Source organism: Hippoglossus hippoglossus, chromosome 1 (genome assembly GCF_009819705.1).
Source record: "Hippoglossus hippoglossus isolate fHipHip1 chromosome 1, fHipHip1.pri, whole genome shotgun sequence".
Lineage (NCBI taxonomy): Eukaryota > Metazoa > Chordata > Actinopteri > Pleuronectiformes > Pleuronectidae > Hippoglossus > Hippoglossus hippoglossus.
Genome location: NC_047151.1, coordinates 18,874,295 through 18,892,080, shown reverse-complemented (window position 1 = coordinate 18,892,080; position 17,786 = coordinate 18,874,295). Strand labels below are relative to the sequence as shown.

The 17,786-nt window shown below is 40.3% G+C and overlaps 3 protein-coding genes across 4 annotated transcripts; 1 reads left to right on the top strand and 2 right to left on the bottom strand.

The window, feature by feature from the left end:
- Positions 1 to 70: 70 nt before the first annotated feature.
- LOC117762725 (pre-mRNA-splicing factor ATP-dependent RNA helicase DHX15-like) lies at positions 71 to 8,170 on the bottom strand. The gene is made up of 14 exons (XM_034587295.1): positions 7,932 to 8,170; positions 6,375 to 6,717; positions 6,087 to 6,280; positions 5,817 to 5,976; positions 5,159 to 5,377; positions 4,897 to 5,064; positions 4,660 to 4,746; positions 4,264 to 4,413; positions 4,029 to 4,137; positions 3,738 to 3,929; positions 2,474 to 2,596; positions 1,487 to 1,677; positions 666 to 835; positions 71 to 545 (listed from the first exon to the last, which is right to left on the bottom strand). Exons 1-14 carry the CDS (start codon positions 7,994 to 7,996, stop codon positions 428 to 430), a joined length of 2,289 nt encoding a protein of 762 aa, XP_034443186.1. The 5' UTR covers positions 7,997 to 8,170; the 3' UTR covers positions 71 to 427.
- An 845-nt stretch (positions 8,171 to 9,015) lies between these two features.
- LOC117766319 (extracellular superoxide dismutase [Cu-Zn]-like) lies at positions 9,016 to 10,324 on the top strand. The gene is made up of 2 exons (XM_034593233.1): positions 9,016 to 9,155; positions 9,515 to 10,324. The coding sequence occupies exons 1-2, from the start codon at positions 9,067 to 9,069 to the stop codon at positions 10,155 to 10,157; spliced, it is 732 nt and encodes a 243-aa protein (XP_034449124.1). The 5' UTR covers positions 9,016 to 9,066; the 3' UTR covers positions 10,158 to 10,324.
- Positions 10,325 to 11,162: 838 nt separating this feature from the next.
- Positions 11,163 to 17,565, bottom strand: LOC117766312 (coiled-coil domain-containing protein 149-like). Of its 2 annotated transcripts, XM_034593211.1 has the most exons (13): positions 17,175 to 17,565; positions 15,705 to 15,866; positions 15,546 to 15,584; positions 15,202 to 15,309; positions 14,913 to 15,029; positions 14,284 to 14,456; positions 13,959 to 14,031; positions 13,762 to 13,846; positions 13,514 to 13,661; positions 13,327 to 13,403; positions 13,171 to 13,206; positions 12,918 to 12,983; positions 11,163 to 12,621 (listed from the first exon to the last, which is right to left on the bottom strand). In XM_034593211.1, the coding sequence occupies exons 1-13, from the start codon at positions 17,223 to 17,225 to the stop codon at positions 12,098 to 12,100; spliced, it is 1,659 nt and encodes a 552-aa protein (XP_034449102.1). In that variant the 5' UTR covers positions 17,226 to 17,565; the 3' UTR covers positions 11,163 to 12,097. The 2 variants fall into 2 exon arrangements, with proteins under 2 accessions (XP_034449102.1, XP_034449110.1); XM_034593219.1 differs by lacking the exon at positions 13,171 to 13,206 and having other exon boundaries at positions 17,175 to 17,564.
- Positions 17,566 to 17,786: the final 221 nt, after the last annotated feature.

Genomic DNA, 17,786 nt, shown 5'->3' with positions numbered 1-17,786 from the left:
AACAAGTGTTTATTTTCTTGACCAAATTAGCATCAACACAAAAGCAAAGAACTGCACTACAAACTACACAACTTTTGCAATTAACATGTTTTACTAATATGTACAGAGAACTTAAGTCAAAGCTCCTTTATTAAAGAAACAAAGCAAGCACAAATCTTTTTTTAACGACTCAACAGTCCCCTAAAGGAAAGTCCACCACATCTAAATGACATGTTTCTGATATTCCTTTTGAAAATCTTCAAAGCCAGGTCCAATACTTGCTGCTGATATTAAATCTGACATTACACTTACAGAATAAACTTTGATGGGGAAAAAAAACAAACAAAATATAAAAATCAAAACGCCAAATTTTTAAACATTAAGATACAATGATACAGAATCATCTAAAACTATAGTACGCAGCCGTTTTCCAGGACACTTCTGTTATTCAGTACTGGGAATACTCTTTAGTCTCTAGTTTGGCAACGATTCGCTCCAGCTGTCGTTTAGCTTCACATTGTGGGAAGTTACTCATTTCATAGTACTGGGGGGCAATCTTCACCAGCCTGTAACCAAAGAAAGAGAAGAATGTTAGATTATAATCACAGATATCATGTGCTATTTTAGTTCAGTTATATTCATTTATCTTTATTTATAATAAAACGTGTAAATCTCGACACACATACCACTCAGGCTTGATGTCTGTGCAAGTGCGGATGTAGTTCTTGGTGGTGAGGACAAATTCGTTGTAGAGCACCCACTCAGGCTTGTGGTCTAGGACTGTAGATGGGTGCAGTTGGACCACTTGGTTGTCTTTCACTGTGAGGTAATGACCTGTGCGCTCCAAATGAGCCACCTGCAGAATGAGAGAAAACAGACCTCAACAAATCTGCAAACAAACATTGTTACTGTAAACTACAGCTGTATATCGGTGTCTGCGTTTATTATGCACATATGCATCAATCTTAAAACATTTATTTTACAGGATAAACAAAAAACATACATTCAATTTTTTCTTTAATTCAAGAGATAGATATAGATATATAGATATATATATATATATATATATATATATAGATATAGATATAGATATATAGATATATATATATATATTTGGTTGTATTGGTGTTTTATTTTATAGCTATATATAATACAATTGATGATTAACTGCAAAATATCAAGGCTCAATTACGTGAATTTGTCATAAGGGTTTGATAATGATATCTTAGGAATCAATGCCAATTATTCTTAAAATACATATATGTATATACACACTGGCAAATATATCGTACGGGACATTTTTTACCCACTACTATCAGTTATGGCACTTTCCCCCAAAATGATCGGGTTCTATTTTAACCCGACATTTTCCGATAAATCTTTGAATTCCCCTATTTATAATATAGTTATAATATAATGACAATATAGTAAAGCACAGTAATAATGCAAATACAGTGTGTTATAAGCTATTAAATAGTATCATTGACATCATCCTGTGAATGTTCACCTGCATGAAGAAGCCGGTGCAGAGCGCCCGGCGGATGTTGATGTAATAATCTCTGCTGGTGAACTCCGTGCTCCGACGGGGGAGGTTGAAGCGGTCCATGATCCTGGACAGCTGCTGCCGCACGTTGTCAGCAGACATCAGTGAACGGTAGTTGACGAAGTTGTCATAGCACCACTGGTTCGACTCATGGTCTGGAAAATAACATATAAAGCAAGTGATCAGATATTTAGTTCAGCGTCAGGTCTTTGCACTTTCTCTACAGCAGGGCTCCAGACTACTTTTTTGCATTGGTTGCACAAATCCTAAATAAATGAAAATAAAACCACACAAAACCAAAACAATAATTAAAATGGACTCTCTGGCCTCTGTGAGTGGGAGGGAGGAGAGGCATTAGATGTTTAATGTTTTACAGTAAACTCAAAGCTGCACTATTCGTTTATATTAACGATGGGTAAAATGCAGAAGATTTAAACATGTAGAGACAACATTTATTTACATAACTTGCTCTAAGAAGCGATTTAGTGATTTTTTTTAATTCCTTCACTTTAATCACAGTTTGAAGCTACAAGCTGGAGCCAACATATTTACCTCTGCCAAGGAGCTTATGTTTTGATCTGCATCTGATTGTCTGTTATTTAGCAGGATTACTAACTGGCTAGCAGAGGGTTTTTCCTCCTTCATACATCGTTTGCCCCAGAAGTCATAGCATAGGGCAAAGCCACAGGTAAAGTGGATATGACGCTTTTAAAAAGGTGACAAAAAGGAAGCGTATTGTTAGCTTGAATTTTTCGGGAGGTGAACATTGTTGGAAACATGTACACCAGTGAAAAAAACAAATTTAACAAAGGGCTAATTGTGTTAATGAAGAACTGTTTCATATTATATCTTTGTCATGGCGAGATAGGGTTTTAGCTTATGTTATATTAATCAATGCAAACCTTTCAGTGCCGTGACATGAAGGAAAAAAAACATTCGACTGTTGCTCACTTTGTTTGAAGGCGTGATAGACGTTGAGCAGCGTCAAGTGGTCTCCGTCGATGTGAGCAAACCTCATCTTGGACTCGTCGGCTGCCTTCTTAGCCTCCGTGGGGCGGACAAAACACTGTGGGACTAAACAAGGTTGGTATGGGCCCCAACAAAGCCGCCCATAGGGATGAGTCAAACATTCACAGAAATAGGGGAGCAAAGCCTATGATGCTAGGGCACTCGACACTGCGTTGGGACAGGGCAGGACCACAAGCTCTATCAAATGGGGCAGCAGTCTTTTCTCATGGTCATTCCCAACTGTACTGGCTATTAGCTCGTAGAGGGGGGGTCATTTAACCACATCTGTAAAACAAGAGTTTTCACACAACTACAAAGTGTTAGGGACACCAGCAATGTTTAACTTTTCAAGATTCAGAAATCTGACTTTTTTTCCGTACCGAGACGCAATGACGTTAAGACTTTCAGAGAGTAGATAGTATGTTAAAGCTACACATGATAACAGTTTAAAATCACATTTGATAATTTGAATGAAAAGAAAATTCTGAAATATGTGACAAATAAGAAAACGTTTTAGTGGTTCCTGCCCTATCCACATGCTTTGGTGATGAATCCTCACTCTCTATTCAGTAAACCAGTAAACATACTGCACATTAAGGCCATAAATTCAATCCTAAAATTGAAAAAAGTCAAAACAAACTCAGTTCCAGATCGATTCACCATTTAGGTTAAGCTGTCCAGAGTTAAATGTATTTTAACCATAACTAAAATTGTGGATAATAAAGGCTTTTAGGTGATAACATGCAATGTTTTGTTTTTTTAATAAACAAAATATGCTGCACAACTCTTTAATAAACTACAAACTTCACTCCCCGAACAAACTTGACACCACATGATGATGGCAAGACGGTCATATTGGTAAAATTTGGTTAAACTAGAATTGAAGCTCACACTGGTCTGTGACTCAGTGTGTATTCTCAAAGATAAAATTAAATATCTGCCACTGGATCAAACTATATTTCAGCTGTACTGTTCTGTAATTGTTTGTTTTAGAATTTAAGTCATTTTAATATGAGACCAACACTTTGCTCAAAGGTGTTGACCAAAGTGCTTGAGGTGTCACAGAAAAAGGAAAGAAAATATGAACTAAAACTAAATTCTATGTGAGACGCTTCGTTTCAACACCGCCAGTGAACAGTAGCGTTTCTATCCCAGAAAGAATGAGCCTACGGAAGGCAAGGAAGATCAGCCCAGTCCTGGGCATTACCTGACAGCATGGCAGTAATGGAAAGGATCTCGTTAGAGCAGTTAAACTCGCAGCTGGCAATGACCATCTTAGCCAGCTGGGGGTCCAGGGGAAACTCGGCCATCATGGATCCCAGCTCCGTCAGGTCACCATCGTCGTTGAGCGCTGCGAGGTAATTCAGCAGTTCCAGGGCCCTCATCAGGGTTTCAGGAGCTGCGGTTAGAGGGAGGGGACACACACAATGTCAGATGTTCTGCCCAACTAGAAACTTTTGGATTGTTTACATTTTTCCTTTAATGCAGACTGACAGACCTGGTGGATCCATGAAGTCAAAGTGCACCAGGTCATCAATGCCGAGCTTTTTCAGCTGCAGCACAACAGAGCCCAGGTTGGATCGTAGAATCTCAGGGTATGTGTTATCCTGGAGAGAGATGATCACTGTGTTAAATACATCTGATAATGCAACTCTGAGAAGATAAATGACAAAGAGACAATAAAGAAATATGTTTTTTCTCTCCCTCCTGTTCATGTGTGTGTTGTCACTTACCTGCATCTCTGTTTTGTAGGCCTTCTCCGTGTAGAGACGGAAACACTTTCCTGGACGTGTTCTGCCGGCTCGTCCCGCCCTCTGCTGGGCAGAAGCTTTACTGATGGCTGTGACGAGCAAAGACTCCACTCTGATTCGAGGATTGTACACCTGCACACATAATCAAAAGAATATTTAAGTGAAACAGCTGATCTGAGATGTGCGGGTTTTTACAGTGTAACCAAAATAAAAAGGATGTGATAGGACACAAGTGAACAACAAAACTTGGTTTTACAGAATGATTCAAACCATCTTTTTATACAGATTTCATATAGAACAAAGTACATAAGCTTGAGTAATAATCAGCTGAGCAAAGTACACCCAACACTCCAGTGAGGCGAGTCACTCTTAACCCACCTTCTGTTTGGCGAATCCAGGATCAATGACGAACACCACGCCATCGATTGTTAGAGAAGTTTCAGCAATGTTTGTTGACACCACGACCTGTGAAGAAGAAACAACAGTCTGTCAGATATCCTCTATTAAGTGGTGCAAATAGGTGCCTCATGTGAAGTCATTCAAAAGGAGTCAAATTGAATTAGTTTTAAAAGGAATTGTGCTGGTATCTATATTTCTTTATCATTTAAAATGTACCTTTCTTCCTATTGCGCCATTGGGCTTCCTTGGAGGAGGAGGCTCAAAGATCCTTTGCTGCTGCTGTGGAGGCAGCGTCGAATACAGTGGAATGATTTTGATGTCCCCAACTTCAGGTCCAAGGTCATCAACCTCACGCTTGATTCGTTTGCAGGCCTCGTCAATTTCCTGAAAGGAAGTTTTGATTTAATTTTGCTGTTCAAGACGGTGATAATAACAAGGTTTCTCACTGGACCAGTAATATCAGCACCATAAGTCTTACCTCTTGACCAGTGAGGAAGAGCAGGCAGTCACCTTCATCTTCCTCGCACATATGAATCTGGATGACAGTGCGGATCGCTGCCTCGAGGTAATCTCGCTCAGGCTCGGGGGTGTAGAAGATCTCCACGGGGTGGGTACGGCCAGGAATCGTCAGCAGGGGGCAGTTGTCAAAGTAAACCTGGAACTTCCCAGCATCGAGAGTGGCACTCATGACGATCACCTGTCAACCAAGGAAACAAGAAAAGTCATGTTTAACTCCTCATATTTATTCAAAAGTAGCAGTGTGGTTTGGCTCTTGGTAAACAAAATGACGTGCACTTATAGATTCTTACCAGGAATTTCTATAAAGTATATATATTATGTATTGCTTAGGCTGGTGGCTATACAATTTTACTGCAGGTTGATTGAAAAGGTGAAGGCTGTGAAACCTCACAACCATAATGTAATTAACAAAACCTAATGCAGGCATGAGGTTCAGTGTGCTAGTTTACATATTTCACAAGTCTGCTAAACATTTGCATATCATATAGAAGTAAATGGAAACTAGTGTGTGCCTGGATCAATAGGAAAATATCAAAATGTGCTGTTACTAAACAAAACATTCACACAGAAAGGGAATCATTATCACGATATCACTTTGATTAAAAAATGAAGAATACCTTTAGATCTGGTCTTTGACGCACCACCTCCTTGAGTACTCCCATCAGGATGTCTGTGGCCAGAGTTCGCTCGTGGGCCTCGTCCAGAATGATCACACCGTAACGCTCCAGCAGGGGGTCATTCATCGCCTCTCTTAGCAACATACCGTCTGTCATGTACCTAAAGAAATATCAAACATGATTTGTTAGATTAAGACAATATGGATTAAAACAAATAAGACAGGCTGCTCTGTAGTGGGAATTCTGCAATAGCAGCCCTGAATCACTTACTTTAGTATGGTCTTGGCAGAGCTACAGTCCTCAAATCGAATAGAGTAACCCACTTCCTGTCCGAGCATGATGTCCATTTCATCTGCCACCCTCTGAGCCACACTCATGGCGGCCACTCTTCTGGGCTGAGTACAGGCCACCGCTCGCTTCGGACCAGGCAAGCCTCTCACCATGTCCACGCACCATTGTGGGATCTGGAGATTGAAGACAGGTTACAAAGCTTTTAGCATAAACTACAGGAACCTTTTAATGTACAATACAAATGATATGAGAGATGAGATTTCAGACCTGTGTCGTCTTCCCAGAGCCAGTCTCTCCGACAAGGACAAAGCTCTGATGGCGTGTGATGATATCGCTGAAGTTGTCCTTGTACTCCCACACTGGAAGCTGCAACCTCTTCTTCAGGATCTCATAGAAACGTGGTGTGTGCGGTAGGTTGGTGAACGGATTGATCTGCTGCTGCACCAACAGCTGCTTGAGCGGTATTACGCCTGGCACAGCTGCCGGGATGATAGGTGGAGCAGTAGCAGGTTTCAGGTCTCTGTCCCGGTCTCTGTCCCGGTCCCGATCCCTATCTCGGTCCCTGTCCCTGGAGCGGTCCTCACGGTCTCTGTCACGGTCCCGATCTCTCCTGTTCAAACGAGCGCAGCAAAACTTTAAAAACATGTTGCTTCAAAAATAAATCAAAAATGAAAATCAGATTTTTCAAATTTGTAAAGGATAAGTATTTGCAGAAACAATTCTGTGGAATAAATAGCAGAGAATAACACATTATGCTGAATTCAGAATTTCCAAATTACATGAAATGCCTGTTTCAAAATCCAGACCTTTCCTGGTGTATAGATGATGACAGAAGGAAATGGTTGTTTGATTGTAATGCTTATAAATCGGCTACATTTGTTTTTAAATCTTGAAATAAAACGTCAGGATGATTGATTTGATTAGTACTGTTACTGATGCTTCTACTCAGGTTTCCTCGACTCTGTTTCTACATTTTCTAAAACATATAAGTAAAATGCAATATATAATGGTGTCTTGTGGGCACATACTGTGCATGACACTAACAAAATGAATCATTCTATCAAGTTATGATAAACAGACAGTAACACTGGAAGATTTGCACTTGTTCCGATCATCTCAGACTGCTACAGTCTTATATTACTTCAGATTAACTTCTGAATCCAGTTTTAAAGTCCACCCCCGAACACACCCCTGCATTCAAAGGGAGTGTTATACATGACTGTTGTGGACAGGACGATGACAGCAAGCAAGTCCTGGATCAACATAGGATTCATATAAGACTCTGGGGATATTATTGACGAATCACTTAAAGATAAAATATGTGAGCAAGCTAATGCATATTAAATACAAATTGAGCTTTTCTGCTTCACCTCTTCTGACTGCCGTTAGCTAGCATGCTAGCGTAATGCTATTGTCAACAGACCTTACTTTAATAGCATACGCGGAGCTGCGTTGTCGTTTTAAAAAACAAATACTGGGTAACCGACGTGTGGGTCATACCAGTCGGTTAATCGTTCGTAGATGTTAGCACCGCGCTGAATTGAGGTTAGCCGCACACACGTGTCTCAGCAGTGAGGAGAACGTCAATGCTACGTTCGTTAGCTCGAGCCTTCCTTAGCAACTGCTTACACTGACTTATCGCTCAATTCAAGATGACGAAATAACGCAGAGAGGTGTGGGGGTGGTGTGAAGAACACGCGACAAAGCGCAGCTACGACAGTAACAGCCGCTGCTACATTGTCTCGGTTCCTAGTAAAGGTTAGCCGGGCTGCTAGCATCAGCTAACAGTGGGTTAGCACCACAGCGGCGTGGAGCAGCTCTTACCCCTCAGACCTCTTCTTACTGGACGAGTAGTCGTCACCTAAATCCAGCCGGTGTCTTTTAGACATCTTCACAACAGGAAATGTGGATTCACTCAAATCAATTAACGCCGACACAATTCTGCCGGGAGATCGGTGTGCAGCTAGCTTCCTGATTCCGGTGCGTTCCTGTTTTCCTCTTTTCACGTTAGGTTTCACAGGGTTCGTTTTACCGCCACCCGCTGGTCTGGCGGGTTCATCTCCTTCTCTGAGAGTTCCAGGATGGCGGTTTATTCCACAGCGTCTGAGTTTACATGATTTGATTCATCATGTTGAAGCAGAAGGTCGCATATGACATCTCCCAGTGTGATCGAGACCTCGAGATCTCCTCTGCTTCAGTTGTGCTTTCATTGATTTGTTGTAATGTTGTGTTTCATCAAACTGCTTCCCTTCATTTTCTGTCATGTCAAGACATCAATCATAGAACTGCTGTGAGGCTGCCACCATTGGTTCTTATCATGATCAGTGCACTTAACAATTATTTATCCATTGATCCACTGTCAAAATGAGCCCAAATGAGCCCAAGTTATCAAGTTGAAATAGTTTTTTCTGGCCAACATTTAAAAGAAAATTGTTTCCATGGAAAAATTACAATTGAATACATTTTCAAAATTGGGAGGCGGGTTCTAGTTTTGATTTTCTTTGTTTGTTGCTTATCACATTTCTATCAATCATTAATTTAACCAATTAACCAGCTAATCATTTAAACTCGGAGTACTGATCCGTTAGTGCATGTCTTGGAAAATGATGAAACCACCAGGGTCCCAAGGGAGGTTTGTCTGGCTGATTTGTCATCATTAGTATTTCAATAATGCGATTCTTTTTTACAGAAGAAATTAAAATATGTTTTTTACAGAATGCATTCCCAACTCGTACATATTTGTCAAAGGATGAGGCCCAGAAAAAACAGGTTAAATGTCCGGAAAAGTAAACAGGTTCTGCAGAACATACAGAGAAAAGTAAACAGATAAATAACGGGAAAAAAAAACATTGGCATCATCTGTGTCCTGTGTGGATCTGCTGCTCTGCTCCACCCTCAGCAGAGTAACGCCCCCTCACTCTTATACAAGACTTTTATAAAAAAATAGGCAGAGTATAAAATGAGACACGGCTCCAGCAGCAGAGAAACCCCAAACACTTCCAGCTTTTCCAGGATCTTTATTTATTTTGTGACAATGCGTTTACACAGGTAAGTGGACTCTGAACTCAGGCTTCCGTTTAATCAACTCTCTGCACATTTCATCTGTTTATTCAGCTTATTCTTTTACATGGAGAAATATAAAGTTCTGTTAATATTCTGTTGTGTGCATCCACTTTAAATAGTTGTGTCAGTAGAGATGTAAGTGTGATGTGCACTGGGACATACAGGGTGGAAAACCGCCTGAGGATATTTTTTTATTACAGTAGATTAACAGATATGCTGTGATATACTTTTACTCTGAGGGAAATATTGCACTTTTTCACCGAACTTTTATCAAAGTGTGTTGTACAGAAATTGGAATTGTAAAGTAAAATGTTCTTTTTACTCTGTTGGACACTCGATTACAGGTCAGAGAATTTGTTGGGGGCTGCTCTGTTTGTTCTGCTGGCAGTCTGTCAACAATGCGTCTCAGCTGACCCTAGCATTTTGGCCCCACCAGAGGTCACGATGCACAACGGCACCATGTATGCAGCCTGCAAACTAAGACCCATCAACTCACTGCCGGACGGCGTGCCCAGAGTGTACGGCCATGTGCTGTTCAAACAGGATCACCCTGACGGAAAACTCAATGTCATCTTCCGGATCAAAGGTTTCCCCACAAATGTCACTCAAGAGCCGCACAGAGCCGTGCACATCCACCAGTACGGTGACCTGGGGCAGGAATGTAAAGCCGCCGGTGGCCATTACAATCCAAGTGATGTGCATCATCCAAACCACCCGGGGGACTTTGGGAACTTCCAACCCGAGGGAGGAAAAATCCACATGTTAATGGAATTGGAGGCTACGCTGTTCGGAGGGCTGTCCGTGATTGGAAGAGCCGTGGTGGTGCACGAAAAGATGGATGACTTGGGCCTCGGTGGAGACGCTGGCAGCCTGCTGAATGGAAACGCAGGTCGGAGGATTGGTTGTTGTGTTATTGCGATTTACCCAGCTAATCTGTGGAATATGTATCATGAGCAGGTTCAAAACAGTCTGCTGAGGAGAAATTAGTCGCGGTACATACTGTAAATCATTTCACAGATGTTGCCTTTGTGTTGTATTCTGTGTCTGATTATCAAATGTACTGAAAACGACAATATTCTTATGTCAATGCCATTCAATTTTGGTTGGAACAACACTTTGGATGGATTGAAAATAAATAAGATACAAACATTCATGGTTCCCAGAGGATGTATCATTTTTTTTTTATTGACTTCTCTAAGTTAGATTCCTTTTATAAAACCTCACATAAGAGGCTGCTTTACATACTGTTACATACTGAGCTTATACTTCCTTGATGTCATGTGACACAATCCCCCACATTTGCAAAATACACCCCTTGTGGTTAGTTCCACCCACAAAAAAAGCCAGGTAAAGAGAGCGAGGAGGATGACATTTCCTGTAAACACTGGAAGCTGTTGACCAATCACAATAGAGTGGACCAGTCGGCCAATCATGCAATGGACACTATGAGGAGAGTGATTCATTTTCTGACCATTAGACTAAACCCTCTGAAGTAAGAACCCAAATTAAAAATGTGAAATAATAATATAATAATATGTCTCCTTTAAACTATATTTTCAGAGAACACAATATATCAAATCCTATATCCTATAATATCTCATTTGTATTGCATACAAAACTGTTTTCCCAAAGGCAGTAGTTGAAAATTGTTTATTTTCCACAAATATATGATTTATCTGTTCACATTTAACACGTATACAATACACAGATCTATGTAATTTCAATCTGCTGAGTTAACGATTATTTATTTCACCACAAAAGCACGGGTGAGACATTAGTGCTGGTAATCTATGTGGCTCCAGTGTGTTACACTAGAATTGTTTCTATTATGTTTGAGTGAATGAAATAAATGGCTTAAATTTTGTTCTCTACATAGGGCCCAACATAGGGCAGTTTAAAAAAAAAAAAAAATCAATGGTAAAGCATGGACTGAGGTGGAAAACTAACAACCAGCCACAACTTTCTGTTGAAGATCAACCCATAGCAGTAATGTTCAGAAAACTAAAACAAATTACAGTCTCCTTCTCTGGTGTTTGAATTCAGACTGTGAGTCTGAAGAGCTGAGCTGATCCACAGTAAGGCTGACATTTTATAATCAAATGCAGACAATTCAAATTCTTCACGCCTCATCGCAGACATTCCTTGTTTACTACTTCACAGATCCTCTACTTTACACCTCTGACACAGTTTGCTCCCACTCTTGTGCCAACATTTTGGGAAAAAATATTTTCCTGTTTCAACACAACAAATCCACTGAGTACAAAGGGACGTCCGGAAAGAACTGGTCTTATATAAGCTGTGTGCAGAAGGACATGACTTAGCTTTCAGAGATCTGTCCTCAAAACAACAAGTTTTTGGATAAAATCCCACATCATTGCCTAACCTCACTAATTCCCTGGCTAAATCTCTTGAGCCGGGTTCTTGTGGAAATCTGTCCTGGAAGAGTTCAGCGCATTTTAACGTCCACAGTCTTGAAAATGAGGTGTTTAAGACTCACATTGGGTTGTTCACATTCTGTTGGTCATGTAGTCTAATTCATCAGGTTGAAAGGTTGGAATACATGAAAGCACAAGTCGAATAATCACTTATTTCTTAGGCTTGATTAACATTCTTAGGGATATAATATCAATGGAAGTGTTGTGATAACTGTGTGAACACAGTTCTTTTCTACAAATGTCTTTAGAGGAAAGAAAGAAACATATAGTGATGTAATCAGGACTGTAGACAACCATGAACTTTCATGCATGGGCCACTAACAACACAATTATAGACAGTTTGTTCACCCTAGCAGCTAAATTATCATTTGTAATCATCATTATTAATAAAAATAAATTAAGTATCGTTACATTATAAATTAATCTTCAGTAATTACCCTTGTTACACTTTCTCCTGATGCTCTGCAACCTGTAAGCGGCTCCTGGAAGACGTCAGATTTCCTGACCGACACAAACATCAGTCTCATCTGAAAGTTCTGCCTGCTGGTTTGGTGCGGCGACGTGCTGCTGCTTCTCACCAGCGGCAGTGGAGGACGAAGCAACGTCAATGTCTTCCTCTGTGGTAACACACTCAGCTTCGAAAGTTTCAGCTTCATCTGACTCTCCTCCTCCTGTCGGGTCGGAGTCGTGTAAATTCAGTTGTGTGTCGTGGTCTGACAGACGAGGTGCGTTCACCTCCGTCACAGAGGGAAGGGAATCACTCAGTAACTCCTCTTCCTGTGTTAAAGCAGCTAAATCCACAGCGATCTGTGTGTCATTGTTTGGCTTTTCCATCTGAGGGCTGGCTGGCTCTTCATCCGCCGACTGGTGCGAAGGCTTCTTCGGGGACGTCTCCTCGCTGGATGGCAGCGGGGCCTCTTCATGAAAATCCGATGCTTCTGGTATTTCACTCTCTTGGTCTTGAACTTCTGGGGAGACCTGCTGCTCGGCAGGTTTGTCTTCAGGTCCTTTATCAGCTGTAAGTGTAGATTGAAGAATAACATTCAGGAAATACAGTTTTAGTACAGATGGATAAAGATTGTGTGAAGACCCCTCTCTGAGGAGGCCTCTCGCTGCCGGGGCCTGATGGGAGTTTGGTGCTCAGGAAGATTCACCTCACCTGATCTGACACTTTCTAAGCTATAAACATTTAATGTCTATATCTATATTTCCATTTATATTTCTTTAAATGACCATATTCCTAGTGACAACTCATGTGTGGTCTTCCCTCATTTGTCCAGCCTTGATCAGGGTAGCTGCACTGTATACTCACCTTCCTGTGCAGGAGACTGTGGTGACTCAGTCGGCTGAGGGTTCAGGATGATGGCATCTTTTCCTCCTGTCAGTACAAAGTATTACACTGAGTTAGCTCCTATATGACAGTTCTCAACATGTTGTCATCTGTATACGAATATCTTATGCGGTTCAATTGGATGTAGATGAGTAAATTGAATGCAACATAGATGAGAAATGAGGGACGATAAAGATGAAGACTTTAGAGGTTGAAAGTTAATAGAAGAACATACCACCATAAATTCCCAGAGACACATTATAAGTCAGGCCTTCAGGAAGCCAGAAGCAGAAGGCCAAAGAAAATGATAACACAGATGAATTATTGTACAGAATATCTACAAATGTATATTTATTAATTAGTCTTAATATATTAAGATGCTTATATCCACCTGGCAGGCTCCATAATCCCGACATCTCTAGTGCTTTAAGTTTCTTCTCCAGCTCCGCTACTCGATTTCCCAGAATCCTAATGAAAGAAAAATGAAGTTCCGCCCAGCATTTAAGTTATTCATTCATATACAAATTAGAACCTGAAAAAGAATGTATTCCTCTAGCATCAAGATAAAATATCAGTACTTATTGATTTGCCGCTGGTGCTGAATGACCATGTTCTTCTCATGGATGGTTTCCAGCAGAGCTGTGGCCAGAGACTTGAGGTCTGAGATGGACTGAGGAGTCACCGGCAAACTGCAGCCGTTTTCTTCAGAGAGCAACAATTCCTTCACTGCACACACACACACATCATCAGTGACAGTCCAGCTACACTTTTTTAACACATTCTTCAAACTGCAGTAAGATGGTTTTAAAACGTATGATCCTCTGACCTTGTTTGGCAGAGAGCACTCCTGTCAGAGCGCTGCTGTTGGCTTTGCCTCCGATTGTAGAGTTTTTCCGACACTCCAGGGCACTCTGAGATCAAGGAAGTATAGATTATTGAGCATATGTAGAAAAAAAAGGTCACATTTTGTCCTTTAAAAAGGATTTTATGGAATTGAGAATTGTTTATTTTAAATGCGGCTACCTTGTACTTCATCAGATTTGTTTTGAGCAAGTTGACCTCCTTCTGGAGTTGAGTGAGGCGTTCATGCAAATACCTGGAACAAATGTTTCAATATCAACATTAATCAGAAATCATTGGACCTCAAGAGTTCTATCGCCAGTCAGTTCACACATTAAGCTATGATTGAGTCAAATCTAATTGAACTAGTCGAGTATCACTGGGACAACAAAGTGTCAGGCCTGGAGATTGTTCCTTTACCTGTGGACACTGCTATACTCTCTTAGTTTAATATTACAGAAATACTCCAATATCATATATAAGTATAAAAGAAACAAGAGTAACAAACCTGTTCTCCATGCAGAGTGCATCAATGTCGAGAAACCGAATCTCATCATTTCCCACGATGTGGTTCATTTCCACATTGAGACGATGAGCCTTCTGCTGAAACACGTCTCGCTCTGCTCGGACGTCCTGCAGCTCGTCAGTGAGCGACTTCACACTGAGCTCCAGCACCTCGTTCTACAGCGACAGAAAAAATAACACATCTACACAGAACTCGGTACATTTTGTGTCCATGTTTAATATGCTCATTTGCTCATTTGCTTTGAGCTGGACACGAACAGATGTGTTAAAAAAGTCTTTGCTAAAATAGAAATTATGGAAAACGCAGTTGACGTGATTGATTCTTTAAACAATAAAAAAGTACATTTTACTTATTCTTTACTGGCTTATATTATTATGGACCATAAAACAAAAGGATCAAAGATTTATTACAACAGAATTCAAAGAAATCAACTATCCTGAGCATGCAGATCTGTTCTTTTAGTATCTTGAGTTTATCTGTTCTTTTAACCTTTAGTATCACAGACAATAATACCATCCTAGAGTTGCAATATATCAAATCATATCCCTGAATTATTCTGATTGAAAACCAAAGACAGGAGAGCGATCAGCGCAGCGAGCCTCAGTCGTCACCTGTTCTCTGGCTCTTTCTAACTGTTGGACCAGATCCTCTCGCTCGTGCGCGGGAAAGTGTCGAGCTCCGACCTCCTCGTCTCCCAGCCTCTGTTTGGTGATGGTCATTCGGAGGAGCTGCAGGAACAAGAAGCACACAAACGGTCTTTTTCCTTCATGACTGTAAGTAATTCATAACTGGACATGCTGGCGATGTATTCAAGAGTAAAAAAGACACACAGTGAAATAAACATATATTCTAAACTAATTTGATAAGATGAAGCGTCTGGTAGAAATGAGGGGCTGGTACCTTGTTATCTCCCTGAGCTTCCACCAGTCGCTGTTTCAGCTCCTTCACCTCCTCAGAAAGCTGATGACTTTTCTCTCTGGAGTCCGTGAGTAACTGAGCCAAATTCACCTGAAGAAGATGAAAACACGATGTCACGTTAGATTAAAAACACCAGGGTTTGTCCAGATGTTAGATTCAATTTCCAGGGAGGCAGTGCTGAGTAAAAACTAGTCACAAGTGTCATAATTGGGTTTTAGGGTCAAAAATAAAGAGTAGATCAATGATCATTACTGACGTACACAAATACTGTTGAAGTACCAGTTTGTATTTTTATTAGAAAGTGATGTATAAAGAAAATCACTCACTTGATTTCTTTTCTCGGGAGGCAGAGAGAGATCCCCATCCTGTCAGTTATAAAAACAAAGACACTGTCAGAAAATGTCACATATTTACAATTCAAGAGTGGACAACTGACACCTTGCTGCCACGAGCCCACAGATGATAGTTGAGCACAGGTGTCTTACGATGAGCTCTCTGTACTTCTTCTTGAGGCCCTGGTGCCGCTCGCGGAGCTGGTTTGCCATCAGCTTGTACTGATCCCTCTCCTGCTGACACGTGTCCAGCTCCTTCGACAGAATCAGGAGAGCCTCTTTCTTGCTCTCCAGTTTACGCTTGCAAATTACAAACTGCACGAGGGAACAGATGTTAAAGGTCCTGATATGTGAACATGGAATAGTTCTGAGTTACACTAAAACAAGAGAGACAATACAAAATCACATTAGGTGTATAAGGTCCCCTTCTGGTGATGTTGCTCATGGCATCTGTTAATGCATTTATCTGCTGATTATGTTTTAATTAATCACTCAGCCTATTATGTTGGAAAATAGTGGAAAAAGCAAATACAGTTTCCCGGAACCAAAAGCCAGAGGTTCAATTCAAATTAAGACTAAACGGAGAAAAGCAACAGATCCTCACATTGGAGAAGCCGACACAAGTGGGTTTTTAGCATTTTCTACTCTGCTAACTAAATTTGAATTAAATGATGATGGTTCAATTATCATGATTAATGGATTTTCTGTTGATTAAGTGGTATTATAAGAATCACTCTCATTGACAAAATAACATGTAGGTTGATTCGGACTGCGTCATTTGTTAATCAAAAAGTATAGAATATAGCAGAATACATTTGACTTTTACACCATAATACTGGAGCTGTGTAAAACATGGACATGGAGGTGATGTCCACGTTGTATTCTAATCCTTTATCTAAGTAAAAGTACATCAGTCATGTCAGCAGACTACTAATTGTAACTATTACAAATACTCTCTCTTGTGTTTATATATGATGCATTGTAAGGTTCTGAGTCATGAAAGGCGTCATGATACAAAATGAATTGTCATCATTAATATTATTTCTACCAGTTTTCAATCTGTAACAAAGTATTATATTTCATCAAGTGATCATATGTTGTGTTTTTAAAGTTGTGCTCTGCAAAGTAACGTGTATCTCCATCTTTCAGAGACGATTATTATCTTGATTAATTCATTAGGTGGATTTTTCTAAAAAGTAATTTGGAAAATGTACAAATTTTCAATACACACAGAGATAAAATTCATTTTTACTTTATGGAAGACAAAGGAAACCATAAATACACACATCTGAGAAACCGGGGCAGTATTTGAGTAAAAGATACTTTCCACAGCAGTCATCTGTGGATTGTATTATTAATGCATTCAAAATAATGTATTGCCAATACTCCTACAGTGTGGTGCATGTTGTTTTGTATGTCTCTGGATTCTGCAGGTGCAGGGAAGAGGAGGACAAACCCACTTCCTCACACAGAGAGAATAACTGAGATTTGCTCAATCTAACCTGGATATTATATTATATACTCGCAGAGAATATACAGGTAGATGATAGTGTTTGTATATGTGTTGCATGTACATGATCAGAGCAGGCTACAGTGGGAATAACCTCAGTGCTCCAGTCTCACCTCGTTGATCAGCCCCTGCCAGTCACTCTCACTCCTCCTGGACGGATCCATGTCGCTCCCAGTCACAGAGATAATAATAATAAAGATAATAAATAAATAATAACGAGTAAATAAAAACACGAGGTGAGTTTCAGATCAAACCATCCCCATGTTGGCTCGTGTTGTGTTCAGGGACATTTTGCATCATCATAAACGGATTATCAGACGACCTGCATCACTTCCGGGCCCTGTGACGTCACGGAGGCGTCACGATGCATTTACAGACCCTCGTAAAATTGGGAACACCCCAAATTTGTGTGGAACTCTCATTGTCCCAACGTTAACTGAGAAACCACATGGCTTCTCCCATGTAAATATGCTATTTCCAACAAAATGAAAGAAGTTGGCTTTATAATAACATAATGAATAATATCCATCCCACCAAATAATAATAATATTTAGGGATACAAATGTGATTTCTATGAAACCGACTAAACTCCTGTTTTATGAAAGTCAATACACAGCAGGCTTCTAGAAAAGTGTAGTGGATATACATACAAAATTAAATTAAATTAGAAGCTAAAGATGTTTCATTTTATTATGAGACTAAAAATCTGAGAGTTTGAATTTATT